The sequence below is a fragment of the Coturnix japonica genome, chromosome 1 (assembly GCF_054131305.1).
Source record: "Coturnix japonica strain WE chromosome 1, WE-NBRP24, whole genome shotgun sequence".
Lineage (NCBI taxonomy): Eukaryota > Metazoa > Chordata > Aves > Galliformes > Phasianidae > Coturnix > Coturnix japonica.
In genome coordinates, this window is record NC_140663.1 from 66,093,007 (window position 1) to 66,111,955 (window position 18,949).

Consider the following 18,949-nt stretch of genomic DNA (forward strand, 5'->3'; position numbering starts at 1 on the left):
TGGAGCAACTCCCCTGTGAGGAGAGGCTAAGAGAGCTGGGGTTGTTCAGTACAGAGAAAAGGCTGACTGTGGTCTTCCCGTACCTAAAGGGGAGCTACAGGACAGATGGGGACAGACTCTTTATCAGAGAGTATAGTGATAGAACAAGAGATAGTGACCTTAAACTGAAAGAAGAGAGAATTAAATCAGCTGTTAGAAAGGAATTATTTCTCAGAGAGTAGTGAGGCACTAGAACAGGCTGACCAGAGGAACTGTGGATGTTCCATCCCTATAATTGTTCAGTGCCATGTTAGGTGGGACCCTAGGCGACATGGTCTAGTGGGAGGTGTCCCTGCCCATGGCACAGGCATTGGAACTAGATAATCTTTAAGGTCTCTTCCAACACAAACCATTCTGTGATTCTAACACTCCTTACTTTAGCAACAAGCTGTTTTTCACTTCTCATAATGCCCAAGAATTCTTAAAAAAGTGGAGACTTTCTTGGAGAACTTCAGAGTTAGGCTGGACAGGGCTGAGAGCAACATGATCTAGCTGGAGATGTCTCTGTTAATTGCAAGGGAGTTGGACTTGATGATCTTTAAAAGTCCATTCCACCTGAAAAAATTATTATTCTGTGATTTTTTTTTTTTTTTTTTTTTTTACAGGAATTAAAAATGAAGTGCTGATAATGCTCTGACACAAAATAAATAAGCTCTGCTATACTTATCTCCAACAATATTTATCTTCAACAATAACATATTGCAAGGTAAATAGCCAGGAGCTCTGGTACTTGTCATTGGTTATTACTTACTTTCGTAAGTGCTGCTTTGCTGCAGGGATGCCGGACATGTCCTCATTTAGCAAATACTTCTTAGCACCTAGGCAATAGCTTTCAATGTATTCTGACCAATGCAGCTGACGAACATCAAAGTTGTATAACTGGGATATAAAGACAAACAGCAGAAGTTAAATGCAAGTGTTCAAAACGAGTTCACATTAAGCACTGATGTGATCCAGACTAGGCCATCCTATTAAGTTTTTAAAGCTACTAAGTTTCAATGAACACGTGGACACTTAAAAACTGTATTTCATAGCTGTCAATTAGTTATTTACCCAGACAGAAATTTCAGAATAACAAGTGAAAATTTAGTGCTAATTGGCAGAAAACAATGAAAACTTTTTCTTTCAGGTAGACACTTGTACATATATACATATGAATGTGCACCAAACCCTACACAGGATCATGAAAGAAAAATGGCATTCCACTTAAACACTGGAGTTAATTGTGAATAAATGAGCTGAACACTGAATCAATAGGTGCCTCTGCATCAGTTGCAACTCCTTGTGCTGCATTTACTCTCAGCATCTAGACTGACAGAAATCCATGGAATGGGTTTCTATGTTGTTTGGCATCAATAAATCTCACTGCAGAGCTAATTAGTTAATTTCAGTGCTGATACTGGAAAAATTAATAGCAAGCTCTCAGGTTGTTGTCTGTCTATTAGAACAAAGGAATTATTTGTAAAGAGAAAGTGGTTCTGTTGGATATATATATATATATATATATATATATACATACATATATATATTTAATGGAGCAGTGAAGTAAACGATACTTCTTACAGAGCCTTCAAAGGGAAGATATCAAAAAACCCAATCCTTTCTTTCACCTTCAATGCAATCTAGGTCTGTTGGTTTGGAAAAGGAACTTTGGTATTAGAACAGCAAACACTTCAGTGAACTGTGTATAAGTTAGGTTAGCTACTCTGCAAATTCCTGTGTGTCTGTCAGATACATATAGGGAACTATACTCTCCATAAAATACCTACACTGCTTTCATTATAGTGGTGGCAACACAGAATGTGGAGGATAATCCATAATCTCATAAGCAACGTGGGAAGTCTAAAACAGTGTCTAACTTGCACTGGAGTCCTTGTTGCTGTGCCTTTTGTTTATCTGCATCAATGCAAGCTTCTGAATCACTACCTGTACCAAGTAGGGAAGAAATCTCATGGCTCCCGTCTTCAGAATCTGTGTGATAATTTCATGTGAGACTTGTTTGATGTGAATGTCTAAGTACCCTTCTGAAAGGAGATACTGAACAAAAGTGCACTCAGGCTTATCTAATATTTGTATTCCTGCAGTCTTTCAGTTACAACCACACTCCAAAGGAATAGTATTTCAAACCTGTAAGGACTACAGCAGAGTTTGACATCCTGTAAAGTAATTGCTGTCTGGGGACTTACTTAAATCAGACAGGAACATTTTTCATATTGTTCATGCTAACTCACCATGCGTTAACTAAACTTACTCATGCAGTGCCCATTAAGACCAATGTGGATAAAAATGCCAAAATCTTTCAAGTGGTTTCTTTCTGGGCCTCCTACCAAATTTCATACTGCCAGAAGAGATGATGGAGAAAATGATACCATAAAGGAGTTTCCTAGTTTTCCAAAAATAAATGAAACACTAAGAAAACTAGGATGAGAAACTACTGAGAATGCTACAGTTATTCAGTGATAATTGTATTAAATTTACCACATGTATTTGTATTACCACTGATACTGTCTTTCTGGGGTCCCTGTATAGCACATCGGTAAATATAGATACAGCCCCCATGAAAAGGGATGCTTGAAATTTTTAGGTCCCCAGAGTTGTTATGTGAAAATTAGAATTGACCATTTCTTCTTAGAAAGAGAAACATGTTTCTGTACAGACACAAATACACTTATCCTTCCAGCTCTACTAGGTATTTCAGTGTATGCAGTCAACTCAGAGGGCTGAGTACAGCTGGGTCATTGAGGATGTAAACTTATGTTTTCTTTGTGTGGGCCATTTTGGCTGTGGGAACAAATCTAGTTGATTTATATGCCAGACAGAAATCTGAGAAGGTAAAGAGTTGCTATGTTAGCTGGAATGAACAGTGACAGACTTCTCTCAGAAGAAAGAACAATACATCTCAGGAGAAAACATTCTCCTACATGGAGTTTCCTGATGCCTTCCTAAATGGAAGATTCCTGATAAGTTCTTGAATAAAACAAGAAGAAATGTCTTTTTTTTTTTTTTTTTTTTTCAGGTTCAAGTCAATTGCAGTAACCCAGGCAGATGTCATTGGAGGACTCAACAATCTACAAAAAAATAGCTGTTGCAAATGAACAGAAGTGGAATTCAGCAGTCCACATGCATGACATACTCACCTTTTTGTCCTCTGTGTTAAGCTGACCCATTAACATATTCATATTATCTGAAGACCAATCCCAGGACTGGGTGGAGAAATACTGCAGGAGCATCATAGACTTGTGCAGTCGATTGATAATCTTCATCATTCTGAAACAGAGGAGGAGGATCAAAGATGGAGATAAAGTATGTTTTAATGCAAAAAACTGTAGTTTTGGTCTAGGTGTTTCCGCCAATCCAAGTGAATAAGACTTGCAATACTCAAGGAGCCTTACACTTGTATGTACCAGGCTGAAAACCAACTCAGGATGATTCTAAAAACTGCTCCAGGTGAGGTCCTGAACCTACGGCTACTCAGCCTTTATTTTTATCTTTAATCTGAATGCAAACACACATTCTTCAGGGCAAGACTGAGGCTTAATTTACAGATTTGAACTGAAGGGTAGAAGTCTGTATCTACACTACATGGCATGCATATCCATGAACCAGTACTAAGTCAGCACAGTAGATTGCACAACCAGAAAAGTATATTTGTCTCATAAGATGGATACTTCTCTCTCTATCAAAGAAATGCTCTTCTGTTCTCAAACCTGACTTGGCTTGAAGTGAAGGCTCTGATTTTGGACTTGGCTTATACTGAGTCAGGTCTAATTCAGAGGTAGCTGCTTCTGTAGCACAGACAAGTTCTGAAGCCTATCACTAAAGTTCAGCTTTCAGATAATGGCAACTTTTATTTTTTATTTTTAATTTTTTAATCTTGGGTTTTCTTCCATTTCTCTGTTTTTCATAAAGGCCACAATTCTCCCTGTGTAATACAGTGGCAATCTGGAGTGATTTTTGTGTCCTTTCTTACACAGGAAGGCTCTAATAGCAGTGAACTCCCAGTGGATAAAAGTTTTCATAGGCATTTTAGTGGTGAGGGAGAATGGGAGTACACAGATGAGCAGTCACAAAACTTCACAGAGTGTCCTGGTAATGACGAAAGCCAGTTCAGGGCTGCTAGACAGGAACTTTGGATATGAAAGTTCAGGTTTCTCATGTTTCTTGGCTTCCCCCCCCCCCTCCTCCCCTACCCCCCCTCCCACCCCCTTTTTTTTTTTAATAATAGAAGGGAATGACAGTAATGGTGTCCTGCCTCACAAGATTATTTGACAAGTGTCTCTGTGGTCATGAGTACAAAAGGCCTGTAGGGGGCACTTGTTTGAAAGTGCTGTGCTGTACAGTGCTTGATCTGTTCCGAGAGAACACCATGTTCTCTCAAACTGGGTAAGGGCAAGAGAAAGCATCAAAAGGCTGATTTCTCTGGAAAACAGAGCTGTTTTTCATGAGGAATTTTGAGCTGCCTAGAGGGTAACAAAGTCACTGTGACAAATAAAAAGTGGCAGGCTTTAGAAGAATGGTGCCAGCCTGGCCTCTCCTCGTGCAGATGTGATTGCCACTTAGATAAGAATTAAGCACAGCAAAAAAGACACGATTCTTCTCAATACAGAGGAAAGCTGTGAAGCTTACTAAGCGTATTTAAAACATACATAGAGACTCCTAAGTTAAAGTGGCTTTCATTTTAGAAGCAAAACATCAAATTAAGGGAACTTTCATTCTGAATAATTTTGTGCACATTGATTAAATGCAGTTTATTTAAACTAATTCAAAAGTGCTTCAAATTAATCTCTCTGCCTGTGTGGGCAAGAACTGTGGGACAAAACTTTGAATATTTCAATACCTTAAAGGAACTCAGGAAAGAATGTATATGATTAGACTGCAAAAATCAGGAATTGCCCCTTAAACTGTCTCTTAAAAAGGCATCAGTATTTTTAAAATGCTTTTTAGGGTTAATGAAATCTGTCAGGAAACAAACAAACAAACAAACAATCCACCAAAAATAAGTGAACAAGCAAGCAAGCAAACAAACAAAAAAGACACTAAAAGAATCAACAGTGTGTCTCTACTTTTGTTTAGAAGATAGGTTGTTATACTGGAAAACAAATATCCTATTCACATGGCCTTCTGTCAGAGCCCCACCTATAGAACTACTCGGTGCAACTTATTTGAGCAGCTGAAGGTGTGCATCAAAGAGAGAAATGAAGATATCTAAACAGGCATATATAAAACCTGTGGTATATGCTAAGTGGTTCAGCTCAGATGTTGCGGGCACATTCAAAGTATTTACTAGTTTGGATTAAGGTTTAGTGTAATGAAAAATATCAAGCGGAAATACAAATTTGTGTCTCCTTCTTTGTGGATGAAATGAGAGGGGAAAAAACCAACAACAGTAGCACCTGTTACTGACAGCCTTATTAGTTACATTTAAAACACGTGCCTTTTCTTCTAGAAGGATGTTTAGAACAGTGATTTCTTTATTTTCTCCCATACTGAGCCATGCATGAGCAGAGGGACTTGAGTGCAACTGATTGCCCCAAGAGACTAGTAATGATATATATAACACGTTATTACCTTGGCCATGGATGGGAACATAGCAATGAGAGTAAGCTATATAGGGCAGTTTTGCCAGACATCTAGCAATTTACATGAAGTGAACTAACATTTAAATTGAAGTTCTTAGGAGTGGAAATATGTAAAAGTTTAGGGCAGATAGATATGGCTACCTGCCATATATATGCCATAGATATGGATACCTGCACTTTCCCAGTTCTGGGATATGGGGTACTGCAATCTGTACTAGTGAAGCTCATAGACTATACCTGAATAGTAGACTTGCAAAACCTTAACCAATTCCCAGATATTCTGTTGCATATGACAATCCATCACTTTATGATGAGCTGAGGATGGATACAGTAGAGAAATAAAGCCTGAATCTTGTTCTTGACAAAGAAGATTCTCCTGCTTGCAAATCTGGCATATGGTCATAAAGGTAATCCAAGAAAATGCCAGGCTTGTTCTTCTATAGGTGGGAGTGATAAGTGGCAATTAAATTAAGCTTAGGTGCTTGTTTGAATGAGCTGTTACCACGCTTACTATCACACTGTTGCAGTACGTGGATGAGCTTAAGTAGCCCTGTGGGAAGTAAAGGAGGATTATTATTTAAAAAAAAAAAAAAAAAAAAAAAAGAAAAATACTTGGTGACCTCACAGATTCAATTCTCAGTCGTGTCTGCTCAGGTCACGAATCTGAAAGTTCAGATCCTTCTGAGCATGATGAAATCTACTTGAGATTCAAAGAAGGTATTATGACCAATGTCCACTGACTACCTACAACAATCAGATTTATGAAAAATGTCAATTGTAAAATCAGTGCCAAGACTTTACTGCTGCCTGTTTCAGCAGAGCATGGAGACTCCAGCCTATTCTTGCTCAACTTTACTTCATTTCTAGGGAAATTCTTGCCTACTGGATAACTGGAGGATTTTTCTTACTGACGAGTTTTCCTCTCTAGCAGACCATCAGAAAGGAATCAGAGCAGCACATCAGCCAGGGATTTCCCTGCAAACAGGCAAACCCAGTCTTCTAATAAGAGATGTCTTCTCCTGGCTTGGGAAACTCTGAGATGTGTAAATTGTATGGGTTAAAAGATCATCTAGTCTAACTCCTGTGCTAAGGCAGGTTCCCAAGAATAGATTGCACAGGAAAGTATCCAGGTGGGTTATCAATATCTCCAGATAAGGAGGCTCCACAACCTCTCTGGGCAGCTTGTTCCAGTGCTCTTTCACTGTAAAGAGATTCTTTCTCATGTTCTTGTGTTACAGTTTGTACTTGTTGCCCCTTGTCCTGTTGTTGAACATCAACAAAAGGAACCTGGCCCCATCATCTTGACAACAACCCTTTAGATATCTGTAATTATTGGTAAGATCTCTCACTCTTCTCCATGCTGAACAGTCCCAAGTTTCTCCATCCTTCTTCCTAAGAGGGATGTTCCCTAATCATCTGTGTAGCTCTACACTAAACAAGCTCCCTGTCCTTCAACTGGAGAGCCCAGAACTGGTCACAGTACTCCAGATGTAGCCTCAGCAGGGCAGATTAGAATGTAAAAGATCCTCCACTGATCTGCTGGCCATGCTCTTTTCAATGCATTCTAGGATACCATTGGGCTTCTTGGCCACAAGGGCACACTAAAGTGTTCCCTAGTTTTTATCTCTTCCTCAGAAGTATATCCCCTTCCCCCATCAAATCTAGTTTAAAACTCTGCTAGTCAGTTCAGACAGAATGCTGCCCAGAACGTTCTTTCCCCATCTGGCCAATTTAATCCCATCCAACACTGACATGCTGTATGGGAAATTGGTAATCACAGCCTGAACCTCTGATTAATCAGCTGAGGCAAGTGTTGGGTCAGCTGTGGGAGCACAGGTGAGAGTAATCTAGCTGTGCTCCCGGAAGGGGTGGAGCTCGACTCCACCTCCTCTAAGATCTCATTTAAGGGCTGACCACCACTGAGGCAGCATCTTTCAGAGATTGCTTCCTGGTGGAGATTGCCCCAGCTTTTCCAGCCAAGGTATTGTTATTGGTGAGTTTTGCTTTACAAATAAACTTTTGAATTATCTTTGTTACCATCTTCATATTATTAAACTTTACACATGCCTTATCTTTTAAAGGTTCATCCAAGGTCAAAGAATCCCAAGCCCTGAACATGACACTATCTGTGCAGTCATTTAACTGATTCACTCTCCTCATTCTAGCTGGGTCACAGCCTCCAAATGGGAGGACAGAGAACACTGACTGTATTCCTAATCCATTCAGCATCTTTCCAAGTGATGAAAAGTGTCTGTTAATATTCTGTAGTCTCCTTGTTGCAGACTCATGTGATCTAACTTGAAGGAGTAGGAGCAGATAGTAATCCTCTGGCTTTATCAGACCTGGTAGGGTCTTGATGTCACAAATGTGGGTGCCCAGTAGGCAACAAACCTGCCTACAGAGATTGTCTGACGGGCAAATGGGTACCACTCAGCAAGGAGTCCCGAGTTACTATATGCTCTTCAACTTCTTTTGGTGGTAGTGGTTCTAACATTGGACCTTGGTTAGACCAATTTAATGCAGTTGTCCTTTCTTGGGTCTAGAGCTCAGTTTAAAACCTGTGCTGTGCTCTGGAATCTGGAAAGGTTGGGAATGCTACATTATCCTATGTAGTTTATTTTCTTTTTGAATAATCTCCTCAAGACAAGGCCTAGTTTGGTGAAAGACCAGGGAATCCATGCTGAAGAAGCCAGTTATCAAAAGTTAGAGATCTGTTCTCTGTAACAGCAGTGCATGTGGAGATGGTTGAAGGAATGCAGATTCTTACCTGGGCTTTCTTCCTGTGAGCCTCATGTACAAGTCATAGAGTATGGCAGGAGCCTTGTGACTAACAGTTATCCAGTACTGGTTTATTAAGTAGTTGGATGTCAAGTGAGCGTTGGGTGTTCTGAAGGCCTGTTCCAGTGGGTTTCTTTTGAATGTGGACATGACATACTGCTCTGTAAAAGAACAGGCATTTTACTTAAAAGCAGGTACTCAGATGAGATGGGCACAGTCATACTGACATGCTGCAGTAAAGTCCAAATTATGGTGCTTAACCTATAGTTCTGTGAACCACGTAACCAGGATTTGGACACTATGATCCTGTAATCCCTTCTGGCATTAACAGAACCATAGAATATAGAACATCCTGAGTTGTAAGGGAGGATCCCTGGTTCCAAGTCCTTGCCCTACACAGGACTATCCAAAAATCAAACAGTATTTCTCAGAGCATTGTCCAAATGCTCCTTGAATTCTGTGAAGCTTTGTGCTTTGATCACTACCCTGAGGAGCCTGTTCCAACGCACAGCCACCCACTATACTTTTTTTTCCTGACACTCTCCTGATGCAGCTCCATACCATTCCCTCTAGATCTGTCACTAGAGAGAAGAGAAAGGTGCCTGCCCGTCCAACTCCCCCTTATGAGGAAACTGTAGGCTGTGATGTAGTCTCCCCTCAGTTTTCTCTTCTGCAGCCTGACCATAGCAAGGGACCTCATCCAATCCTCAAATATCTTGTGCTCTAGACCATTTTTACAACCCTTCTTTGGATGCTCTCTAATACTTTTTCTGTCCTTCTTATATTGTGGCTGCACACACTTCTTGAGGTGAGGTCATATCAGTGCAAAATAGAGATAACTCCCTGTATTGCTTATTTAAAACATGCTGCTTTTAGACTTAATACTGGCAAGCCTCAACTTTCCTATCAAAACACAATTGTTAACTATAGTTCTTTCTGAGTCAGAAAGAAGCTGCTTATTTATTATATAGTACACTCCTGCTCCTCAAAAGCCATAATTAAGTCTTTTCAAATGACATCTGACTTACAACATCAAGTACTGTAGCTTGCTTTCACATAAGCTATGGATGCACACAGGCAGCAAATTCTGGTGCATTATTAATATGAAAAACTCCCAATAGGGTGCAAATAATTTCATTCACTTTGTACGGTAAAGCACAAAGTATTCTGGGCCCAGTTCTTGCAATGGGATGGAGCCACAGAAATGGCACCTAAACTAACTGGAGCGTTTGCATATTGAAAAGGCTTAATGGAACTGCAGTAGATGAATATAAGACTATTATTGTAGGGATTGACAAGCAGATGGTGCTGTTCTTTCTGAGCACCAATGAGCTAACCAAAGAATGTGTACTTTTTTTTTCACTTTTTATTTTTTTTAAGTTGAGCTATTTGCTCTCCAGTGAGTTTGAGAGTTATGACAGCAAGCTGTGCTCATATTATAGTTTACAGTCTAAGATTATGTTACAAACAGAAAATCAGATTTGAATTTGGAGGTCCCAGAAATATCCAGATCATCTTTAGATAAGCAGATTTCAGTCATATATTCAGACAGTCCTCACAAGCATCTGCAGTCAGCTCATTAATGCAATTCAAATAGTGACTTTTGCTTTACTTGTACTAGGTAACAGCAACTGGAGAACACTTATCGGAGAAGACTTTAGCTACAAAGTTGAGACAAGAAAGACTTAAAATAGTTCCATTTAATTTGAGTGCAAATTCATTGTTATTTTTTATTTTCCCCCATTACTCAGCACGCTTAATGGCTGAAGGCCAGATTTTCTGAAACTCATTTTACATTTCACTAGATAGAGCTGACTGATGTCCTTTTCATGTAGCCACATTGCAATGATGTGGTTATTTTGCAGTCATCTTGTGGACAGTGATGTGGAAATCTTATGCTTTGCAGCATGCTCTCTCATTGACCTAAATGAAAAGTAGAAGTATTAAAAGTATTTCCATCAGATAGGAATGAATTTTTCTAAAAGAAAACTTGAAAATTACCTTCTGTATTTCCAAGCATAGTCACAGCGTACAGCCTGAAAACATGCCCTGGAAGACAGTATTTACCTCTAAACTCCACAGGTTTCTGCCTTAAGCCTGGGCAGCCCCAGCTTGGCAGCAGGAGTTGAGAGCAGGGATTAGTTTATTGTGGTAATTGTGCTCAATATATACGGAAACTCAAGAGAGAAACAGGTTGGTAGGAAAGAAGCTGCATCACCTAAAGTCATTTTCCCAGTCAGCATGCTGCAAGCTCCCACAAAAAGCTTTTCATGAAAATGAATGTGTTGAGACCATGAACCTGAATGAGAGCATCTGCAGAGGTGAAATGCAGCAAATAGCTGTGCAGCCAGCTTTGAGAAGAGGAGACACAGGCTGCTGAGAAATGTGTCAGCAGCTTTGTCATCTGAAGTGTGACTCTTCTCAGTGGCAGATTTAGGAGGTAAACAATTCTATCCCCAGAGCTTATGGAACAGGAGAGCAATCCCATGAACTTTGCTTCTCTTTCCTTCAAGGAAGTTTCTCCTAGAGACACTAAATGACAGTTTATGTCTAAGTTCTTACCTGCTTATAAACATTTAAGTTCTTTTAGTCTTTTTTGGTCGCTTCATTTCCTCATGGAAACCTGTCAGTTTCACTGATATTTTGGAACTGTGATCTTTTTGATACTGTCTGTATGCCCCTGTCTCAATTCAAATCCTGATGTTAATATAACATATCAAGTTTTCAGCTGTACGTGCTTGTGAATACTATTTCCTCCTGGAATCACATTAAAGGTATTGTTGCCCTCGCCTCTTTGCATTTTTTTTTTAACTTCTTTGGCCAGAATAGCAAGAAGGAACAAGTTAACTTATAAGCAGAATGTGCAACTCTTGCCATGTCAGATGATCAGCCATGTTCAGAATTCACACAGTTCAGCAACACTTTTCACATTTTGGTTACATAATGCTTGTAGTGGAAAAAGCAACTATAGTAAAGCAGCAGCAACATAATCACAGAATTGTAGGGGTTGGAAGGGACCTCTTGAGATCATCAAGCCCAGCCTCTCTGCAAAGCTGGCTCCCTGCAGCAGGTTACACAGGTAGGCATCCAAGTACGTCTTGAACATCTCCAGAGGAGATTCCACAACCCCTCTGGGCAGCCCATTCCAGTGCTCTGTCACCCTTCCTGTGAAGTTCTTGCTCATACTGGTGAGGAACTTCATATGCTCCAGTTTATGGCCTCTGTCCTCTCCCCACAGACCACTGAAAAGACATTGCTCATGTCCCTTTGTCTCCCACACTTAAGATATCTATTATTCAGATTATTCAGATCCCCTCTCAGTCTTCTCTTCTCAAGGCTGAACAAATCCAGGTCACCCAGCAACTGACCAGGTCTAGACCCTTTATCATCTTTGTCTCTCTCCACAGGACTCTCCAGGAGATCCCTGTCTTTTTTGTACTGGGGAGCCCAGAACTGGATACAATACTTCAGGTGAGGCCTGATCAGGGTAGAGGGGGAAGATTACCTCCCTTGAACTGCTGGCCTTTTAATGCACCCCAGGATGCCACTGGCCTTCTCGGTCATGAGGGCACACTGCTGGGTAGGTGGTAAGCAACTGCTTTTTGCATCACTTGTTTTATAATCAGAGTGTGTGGAGTGAGCAACAAGTTGTGTATTTAGCTGCTTGCTAGGTGAAACCACAACACTCCTGTAGAAAATCACAGAAATTCTGAATTTACAAGAAGATTGGTTGTATTTCATGGCTTTATGATTTTGTGCTATCAATATTCCACGTCATTAACATCACGTAGTGCACGGGGGGTTAAAGAGTTAATGCTTCAGTTCCGGGTTCCTGTCCCAGAAGAGAAGAAGAACTGCATACCCCAGAGGAATCTGTGTTCAGACAGAAGATATAACCCCTGGCAAGGTCACTTGATATCCCTTTTTTCCTTTTCAATTGTCAAGCTCTTCTCCCTGCTACCTGAACTAACTGCACATCTCGCTTCAGCATTAGAGTAAGGCCTTTGGCTCTCGGACATCGTTTATTAGCACCAATTCTAATTATGTTGTATTATATCGTGTTATAGTGTGTTATCTTGCATTCTTACTTAGTAAATGAGTTTGTTTCTCCTCAGATTGTTGCTGCTGTTTGGGGCCCATGTCTCTACCCTTTTTCCCTTATCCCCTTTTCCAGAGGCGTGGATCTGTGGGTCCCTCCACTCCGCTAGTCATGGAACCAGGCCAAACCAGCCTGTAAATCACTGACACTGACACTGTAAATCACTGACACATTTTCTAACAATTTACGAAGTTTCTCCTGTCTTCTCAGACTGACAAACCACAGCGTTACATCTTTCATTAAAAAATCATCAGGAGCCTGGAATTTTCTCACAGCACAGACAATTCTGGACATCTTTGCTGGCAGACCATTTGATCAAATCTCATAGCAGGACAATAGTAATTTTTTTCAGACCTGTCATGTTCTGAAAGTCCAGTTATGGTCTGTTTCCCTGCTGACTTAAAGTTTGCCTGTTAAATAATGCAAAGCAAAGTCACAGTATTCACCAGCATCCTGTTTTTTAAGTGCAAAGATGCGAATGATGGAATAATAGACGTAAATCAGGCCCTATACACCTCTCCATCAGTGTACTACTTGTATACAGTACTTTGCAGTATAGAGCTGGACCAAATTCTGCTACTCAGCTTCTGCATCAATTTCCCACTGAAACGGTGTCAGGATTTGTCTCCCTTTCTTTCACACCTGCCTCAGAAGCACATCCACTTGAAGAAGAGCCATGAAAATCATCTGAATTCTTTCACCGACAACATTTACTATCAAAAGGCATATTTATCATTTCAAAGTTTGCCTTCTCAGATATTTATAATTATATGCATTTAAACTATTCTGCTCAGAGTGAAGAAGAAAGGCTACTCTCTCTCTCAATATTCTTGTCATCTGATTTGTGAAGGTTAAAGCTCCCTTTATAAGGATGTAGTGTTCAATCTCAAGGTTCCCCATATGATTTCAAAGCACAAAAACTCACCTAAAAAACACCCCAAATACAACAACCCCTGCAAATCAAAAATGGAAGATTACCACTTACAGCTATGTAGAGCTTGTTACTCTAGAACCAAGGGACTGGTTCTTTATTCATTTTTCCACCATGTTAATATCCCAGTTCAGTAAAGCATGTACTCTGTGGGGCTGCTACATGATTACGCTCACAGTAAAAATCAAATAAATGCTTTCCTGAACTGAATGCTCATCGCTGGGAGCTCTTGCTCACAGTACCATCACTAACTATAACTGGGTCTCTCATATAGTGTGAATGACAGAAGTTGAATGTTACTTATATGTAGGAAAGCACCTCTTCAAAGCTTGACCAAGTAATGCTTTTGACAGTTGAGATAATTCTGGTTTTAAATTAGATCTTACCCATTTCTCCCCAGAAGAAAGGATTGATTCCACCTGTTGTACAGTTGTACACCAACATGTTTTTTGGTCTGGAAAAGAGAAAGAAGTATTATTTTCACATGTGATGAAAAACACCCCAAGATTTATTAATGGAGCATGAACACTAACAGCCCAAGAAGCAATTATATTAGCTCACCAAAAAAATGCAGAGGAGGTCATTTTTCACGACTATGGAAATACAGTATAAATTACGAAGTTTCAAAAAGATTCACTCAGATATTGGAGAGCAAATGAAGCTGTTAAAGACAGTTGAGTCTTAACATGAATCAGCCATATATCACTTGGTAAAAATTATTGAAACAATAAGGAAAACATGCTAACATTTGTAAGGGTTTTTTTTTGTTTGTTTGTTTCTTTTAGCATACTGTAAATAATTGGCCCAAGCTAACATCAGTGACGTACTGTATATTTTCCAATAATTTACTTAACACATATGGTCTGTACTACTTTTAAACTCCATTTGACATGGTGATGATTAAAAGTCAGTCAATTTCAACAACATTCTCATTTTAATTCCAAATAAATCTTTCTTGTTGTTTGTGTGTGGAAGCACAGATCATGGAGTTTTATGTCTTGCTTTGATACAGGACAAGAATTAGTCAAACAGATTTTTTTTAACTAAATCTGCCCTGCCAATGCTGCAAGAAACACTAGGCATACAGCGTTTTATTAGTTTACATTAGCAGCTGCAGCCAGTATGCTAAAAGAGGTGAGATGCAGCCTTGAAGAGGACTCAGCAGCTCATTCTTTCTAGGTTGTCTGTGGTGCTCAGAGTCTGGATGTGCTGACTGTGAGGAAACTTTGTTTTCAAAACTTCCATGGATGGAGATACCAGGAGACAGATCCCCTGAAACAGGGAAAGATCTCACACAGTAGCACTCGACAACTGCATTTGGCTACTGTGCAGACTTATATATATTTATTTTAATTAATTCTTTGAAATCATGTCATTTAATTGTTTATTGTTACTGAATTCTAATGAGACTTCTAGGGATGGTTAAGACAGTCTGTAACTTTGAATGACTAAAAGTAGAAATGCAATGATGTTTTAAACATAAGAACAAACAGCAGTACTTTGTGTGCATTTCTGGATTGCAAAACTCAGTTGTGTCATTCACAACTTGTGAATGACAAATCCATAATATGTGACCATATAAAAAATGCAGCTGTGCTGAGCCACATAACTGTCTGAAACAAACTGTGCTGATGTGATAGCACAGATATTCACTTACACCAGTGGGTACAGGCTCATTAAAGATGAACAAGGAAGACTTTTGCATTTTTCTAGCATCCAGTGAAGAGGATCTATATTTTGATGTTTTTCCATTCTCCACAGTCCAGCAGAGTGAGTGGTCTTGGTCAAGTGTAGAGTTTTGTAGAGTTTCTGCACAAGGTAGTGCAGATTGCAACTCTCTGCTAAGACTCAGAACATAATTTCTGCTAGTAATCAATGTCATCTGCCCTGAAGGATACTGACTTTCTAACTAGATGATTTAAGAAAATTAATGCATACACACTACATTTCATGACAGCATCTACATGTGAAACTCGATGAAGAAGGCTTAGCATATTTTGTTTTGTCTTACAGCTTACTAACCTTGGGGTCTTGCCCAGCAAGAAATAGCTTTAATTCACATTCTGCAACTGCCTAACAAATATTTGTGCAGGATCAACATTAAAAACGTGTCTTTTGCCAATAAACTGTTACAAATAATGGCATTTCTCCAACCACAGCCATACTCAGGATGTCTACCTATGGTGCTGATATACTTTTCAACAGCACATGCTTTTCTTCTTCTCCAGCTTTTTGGATAGGATGTAACCCTCAATCTGGAGGCTTTAATGGACATGTGTGTAGGAAGCTATATGTTCTTTTTTTTTCCCAACTGTCCTGCTTTGTTTTTTGCAGGTAAAAGAGGAAGAAACTATTAAAAAAAAATAATAATCCAAAAAGCTGTTGAAATGCTAAGATCCTTTTTGGACTCCTGTGTAGAAATTATGCACATTTCTCCCATTCTTAGTTCAGTAAGTAAAGTATTCCTGCCTTTTATTTGCCTAGTATTGATTTCTCAGAGGTGCATAAGCCTCCAGAAAAATTCAAATGCTTTACTCTATAGCACTTTGTACATAATGATTAAAAGTTCAGCATGGAGTTGCACAAGAGATTTTAAAACCTGAATGTAATTTACACATACCCTTCTCAATGAAGCAAAGAATAGGGTATTTTATATCATTTTCCCTATCGTATGAGCCTATAATATATTTGAGCAGTATTTTTCAAGGAAAATATACAGAGCATTTTTACCAAGAAAACTCTAGAAGCCAACTGAAAAGCAACTCAATATAGCTGCTTGATAAAGGAGGCTACTGAGATATTGTTGTAAAGATCCTAAACTTCATAAAGGTATCTTCTCAGGGAGTTTTAAGTCAAGTGAGTTATAAGTCAAGTGAGCTTATGTTTTACTGAGAAACAGGTATGGCCTGTAGATTTGGAGGTTTCCTAACTCTAAAATCTGCTCCTCATCTTTGCCATCTGTGGGCAAGGAAATATGAATCACATAATGAATCAACATGACTCTTGCACAGACTTTCAGTTTGCTTCTCTTTAGGTTCTCTTTAAAGTCCACAGCCAAGCAACATATGTTCCAGCCGGGCAGAAACAGGAGTGCCTTCCCACCTGTGCACAGCAGTGTACCACCCAGCTGCAAGGGTGAGGTTGATGACAACGTCAACTGGAATCATATCAGCCACCGCTTCATTGTTAGCAATGACGGTCCTTAGGATCCCCTTTCCTGCCTGTGGGACAAAGGAAAGCAATCGCTGACAGTAAGCTACTGCAGGGTTTCATTGGCTTAGAGCATAGGCAGACCTTAACTTTAGCATTTTTCAAGCCTAGCACCTGCTACAGAAGCTGTCTGGTTTCTGGTAGAACAAACATGGATATCATGTGGATCTCACTGTTCAGCATTTTCAGAGGAAGCCAGAAGCATGATGACATGTGCTGCACATAATGAGAAAAGCAATGACTTCTAGTTAACTCAGTGTAAAAGGAATGCCTTAAGAAACAGGTACACTTGAATGCACTGAAATAAAATTCCCACTGAAGTTCCATTTTTTTAAATGAACCAGACAGACAGAAGCCTGAATGTCTCTTAAAGATAGAAGATGCTTTGGAAATGATGCCAATAAGCTTTCTGAAAAGTTTACTGCTTTTCTTTGGATGTATTCATACTTTCCTCTTTCCCAAAGCTCTACCTGTTACAGACGAACACACAGATAAGATGTGGCCCACACCCTGATCTGATGTTAACTTGTAAATCACATGTCATTGTTGACTGGACTGTAAGAGGGTCCATCCCCTGTCTAGGAGATGTTTATGTGGGTTATTTTGTTATCTTTCTCTTCCTTTATATAATGAGATAGCTTTGTTATACCTCAGAGCTTGCAAGTAGAGTTCTGCTTATGACACTGATTTAATCTTGATAAGTTAAAAGCTCCTGAGCTGTTGCATCTTATTGTTGGTGCACTGGGCACAGATACATGCCACCATGCAAGCTTCCCGGCACGACTCCAAACACCCTCTTCAAACCCGTGGTGTGCAGTTAACTTCTGCTGTACTAACCTGAACCACAGTCACGTTTAGACATTAAAACAACTTGCAACATCACTATGATTGTACTTTGTTGTTGTTGTTCCTGGTGCTGTCTTTTCAGGGGAAAATGAAAGCAATTAAGAAGACCCAAAGCAAACAGTCAAGCCCTTCTATGAGTTTCAGCTGCTGTGATTATATGCCCACTAGAGAACACCGTGTGATCAATTGTCCCATTCTAATAGGCAGACTAAAGAACTTTTCGAGGTCAGGATTCAAACCCAATAAGTTTGATGGATGTGCTGGAAAACTCTGTATTCAGAGCAGCATATGATGATTATATACACATGAATGAATTGGACATTTAGTATATTGTGTATGTGGTACAGAGTTTAATGTTGTAAATTAGCTTCAACTTTGGAAAGCTTGGAATTTCTCTATTGGAACAGCTTGATTTCTATTAGTGCTTGCTTTTTTTTCCCTCTTTAGTGAGACAGAAGCTACTTCAGCTAAAGCCTCAGAAGCCATTTGCCAATTTGAACCTGACCTTTCTTGACAGTGTTCCAGCTGAAGTGCTTTGGGGGTCAATCATAATTCAGAACATGAATCACGACACAGTTCTGCCCTATAGCCCCATCTCCTTGAAGGGAAAAAGGTCTTTACATGTAATGTGGAACAGTGAGACAAAATGCCTCAATTACAAACAAGACAGTGGACATAATTCACTTCATTTTATTTTTTAAGTCAGCTATCAAAGCTTCTCTCCATAGTAGCTGAACCAAATATAGGTGAAAGAAACATAACAGACTACTGAGGACAAGTAGAAGTGCCATATTTCTGGAATATTTAAAAGAAGTATCTTTTTTATTTGTAGAATGAGATGATCAGATTCAAATAGCATAGTGATAACTGAAAAAAATTTTGGTTTGGAGTCCAGATTCTAGCCAGGTGAACCCAAATGTCATCTGAATGACATCTAAACCTGGGGGCTGGTCTCCATTAAGGATGAGCTTAGGTTAGTAGTTAAAAATGAATATTTTAGAATGGAGGTCTTTAAAAAAAGACAACAAAAACCAAGCAACATCAGAACACATCCCTCAACTTCTTTGATCCTTATTTATGGCCAATACGTTTACTTAACTAATAAATCCACTTTGAAATACACAGACCTGTTTTTAATAAAATATTCTTTGGATACTGAAACTAATTACTGTGGTTTAACCCAGCAGGTGGCTCAACACCACACACAGTCATCCGCTGACTCCACTCTTCCCAGTGGGATGGGGGAGAGAATTGGGAAAAAAAAAGTAGAACTTGTGTGTTGAGATAAAACTGTTTACTAAGATACAGAAAAGGAAAATAGATATGACTATGTATACACACACCCACACACCCACACACATTTATATATAAAAGAATGAATACAACAAATGATATATTGTACTATAGTAACCTTAGAATCTCAAAATCTTTGATTTCCAAAGAGTTAATACAAACAGTGTGGCTTCT

General features: G+C 39.4%; 1 protein-coding gene across 3 annotated transcripts in view; it reads right to left on the minus strand.

The window, feature by feature from the left end:
• FAR2 (fatty acyl-CoA reductase 2) overlaps nt 1-18,949 on the minus strand; it is a 119,688-nt gene that overhangs the window by 5,964 nt on the left and 94,775 nt on the right. For all 3 annotated transcript variants that reach the window (XM_015871232.3, XM_015871226.2, XM_085522425.1), the window contains exons 7-11: nt 16,529-16,647; nt 13,813-13,880; nt 8,386-8,557; nt 3,177-3,306; nt 791-918 (exon numbers count right to left, since the gene is read on the minus strand). In XM_015871232.3, coding sequence (XP_015726718.1) covers nt 791-918; nt 3,177-3,306; nt 8,386-8,557; nt 13,813-13,880; nt 16,529-16,647 — 617 coding nt within the window. The remainder of the gene's footprint in view (nt 1-790; nt 919-3,176; nt 3,307-8,385; nt 8,558-13,812; nt 13,881-16,528; nt 16,648-18,949) is intronic.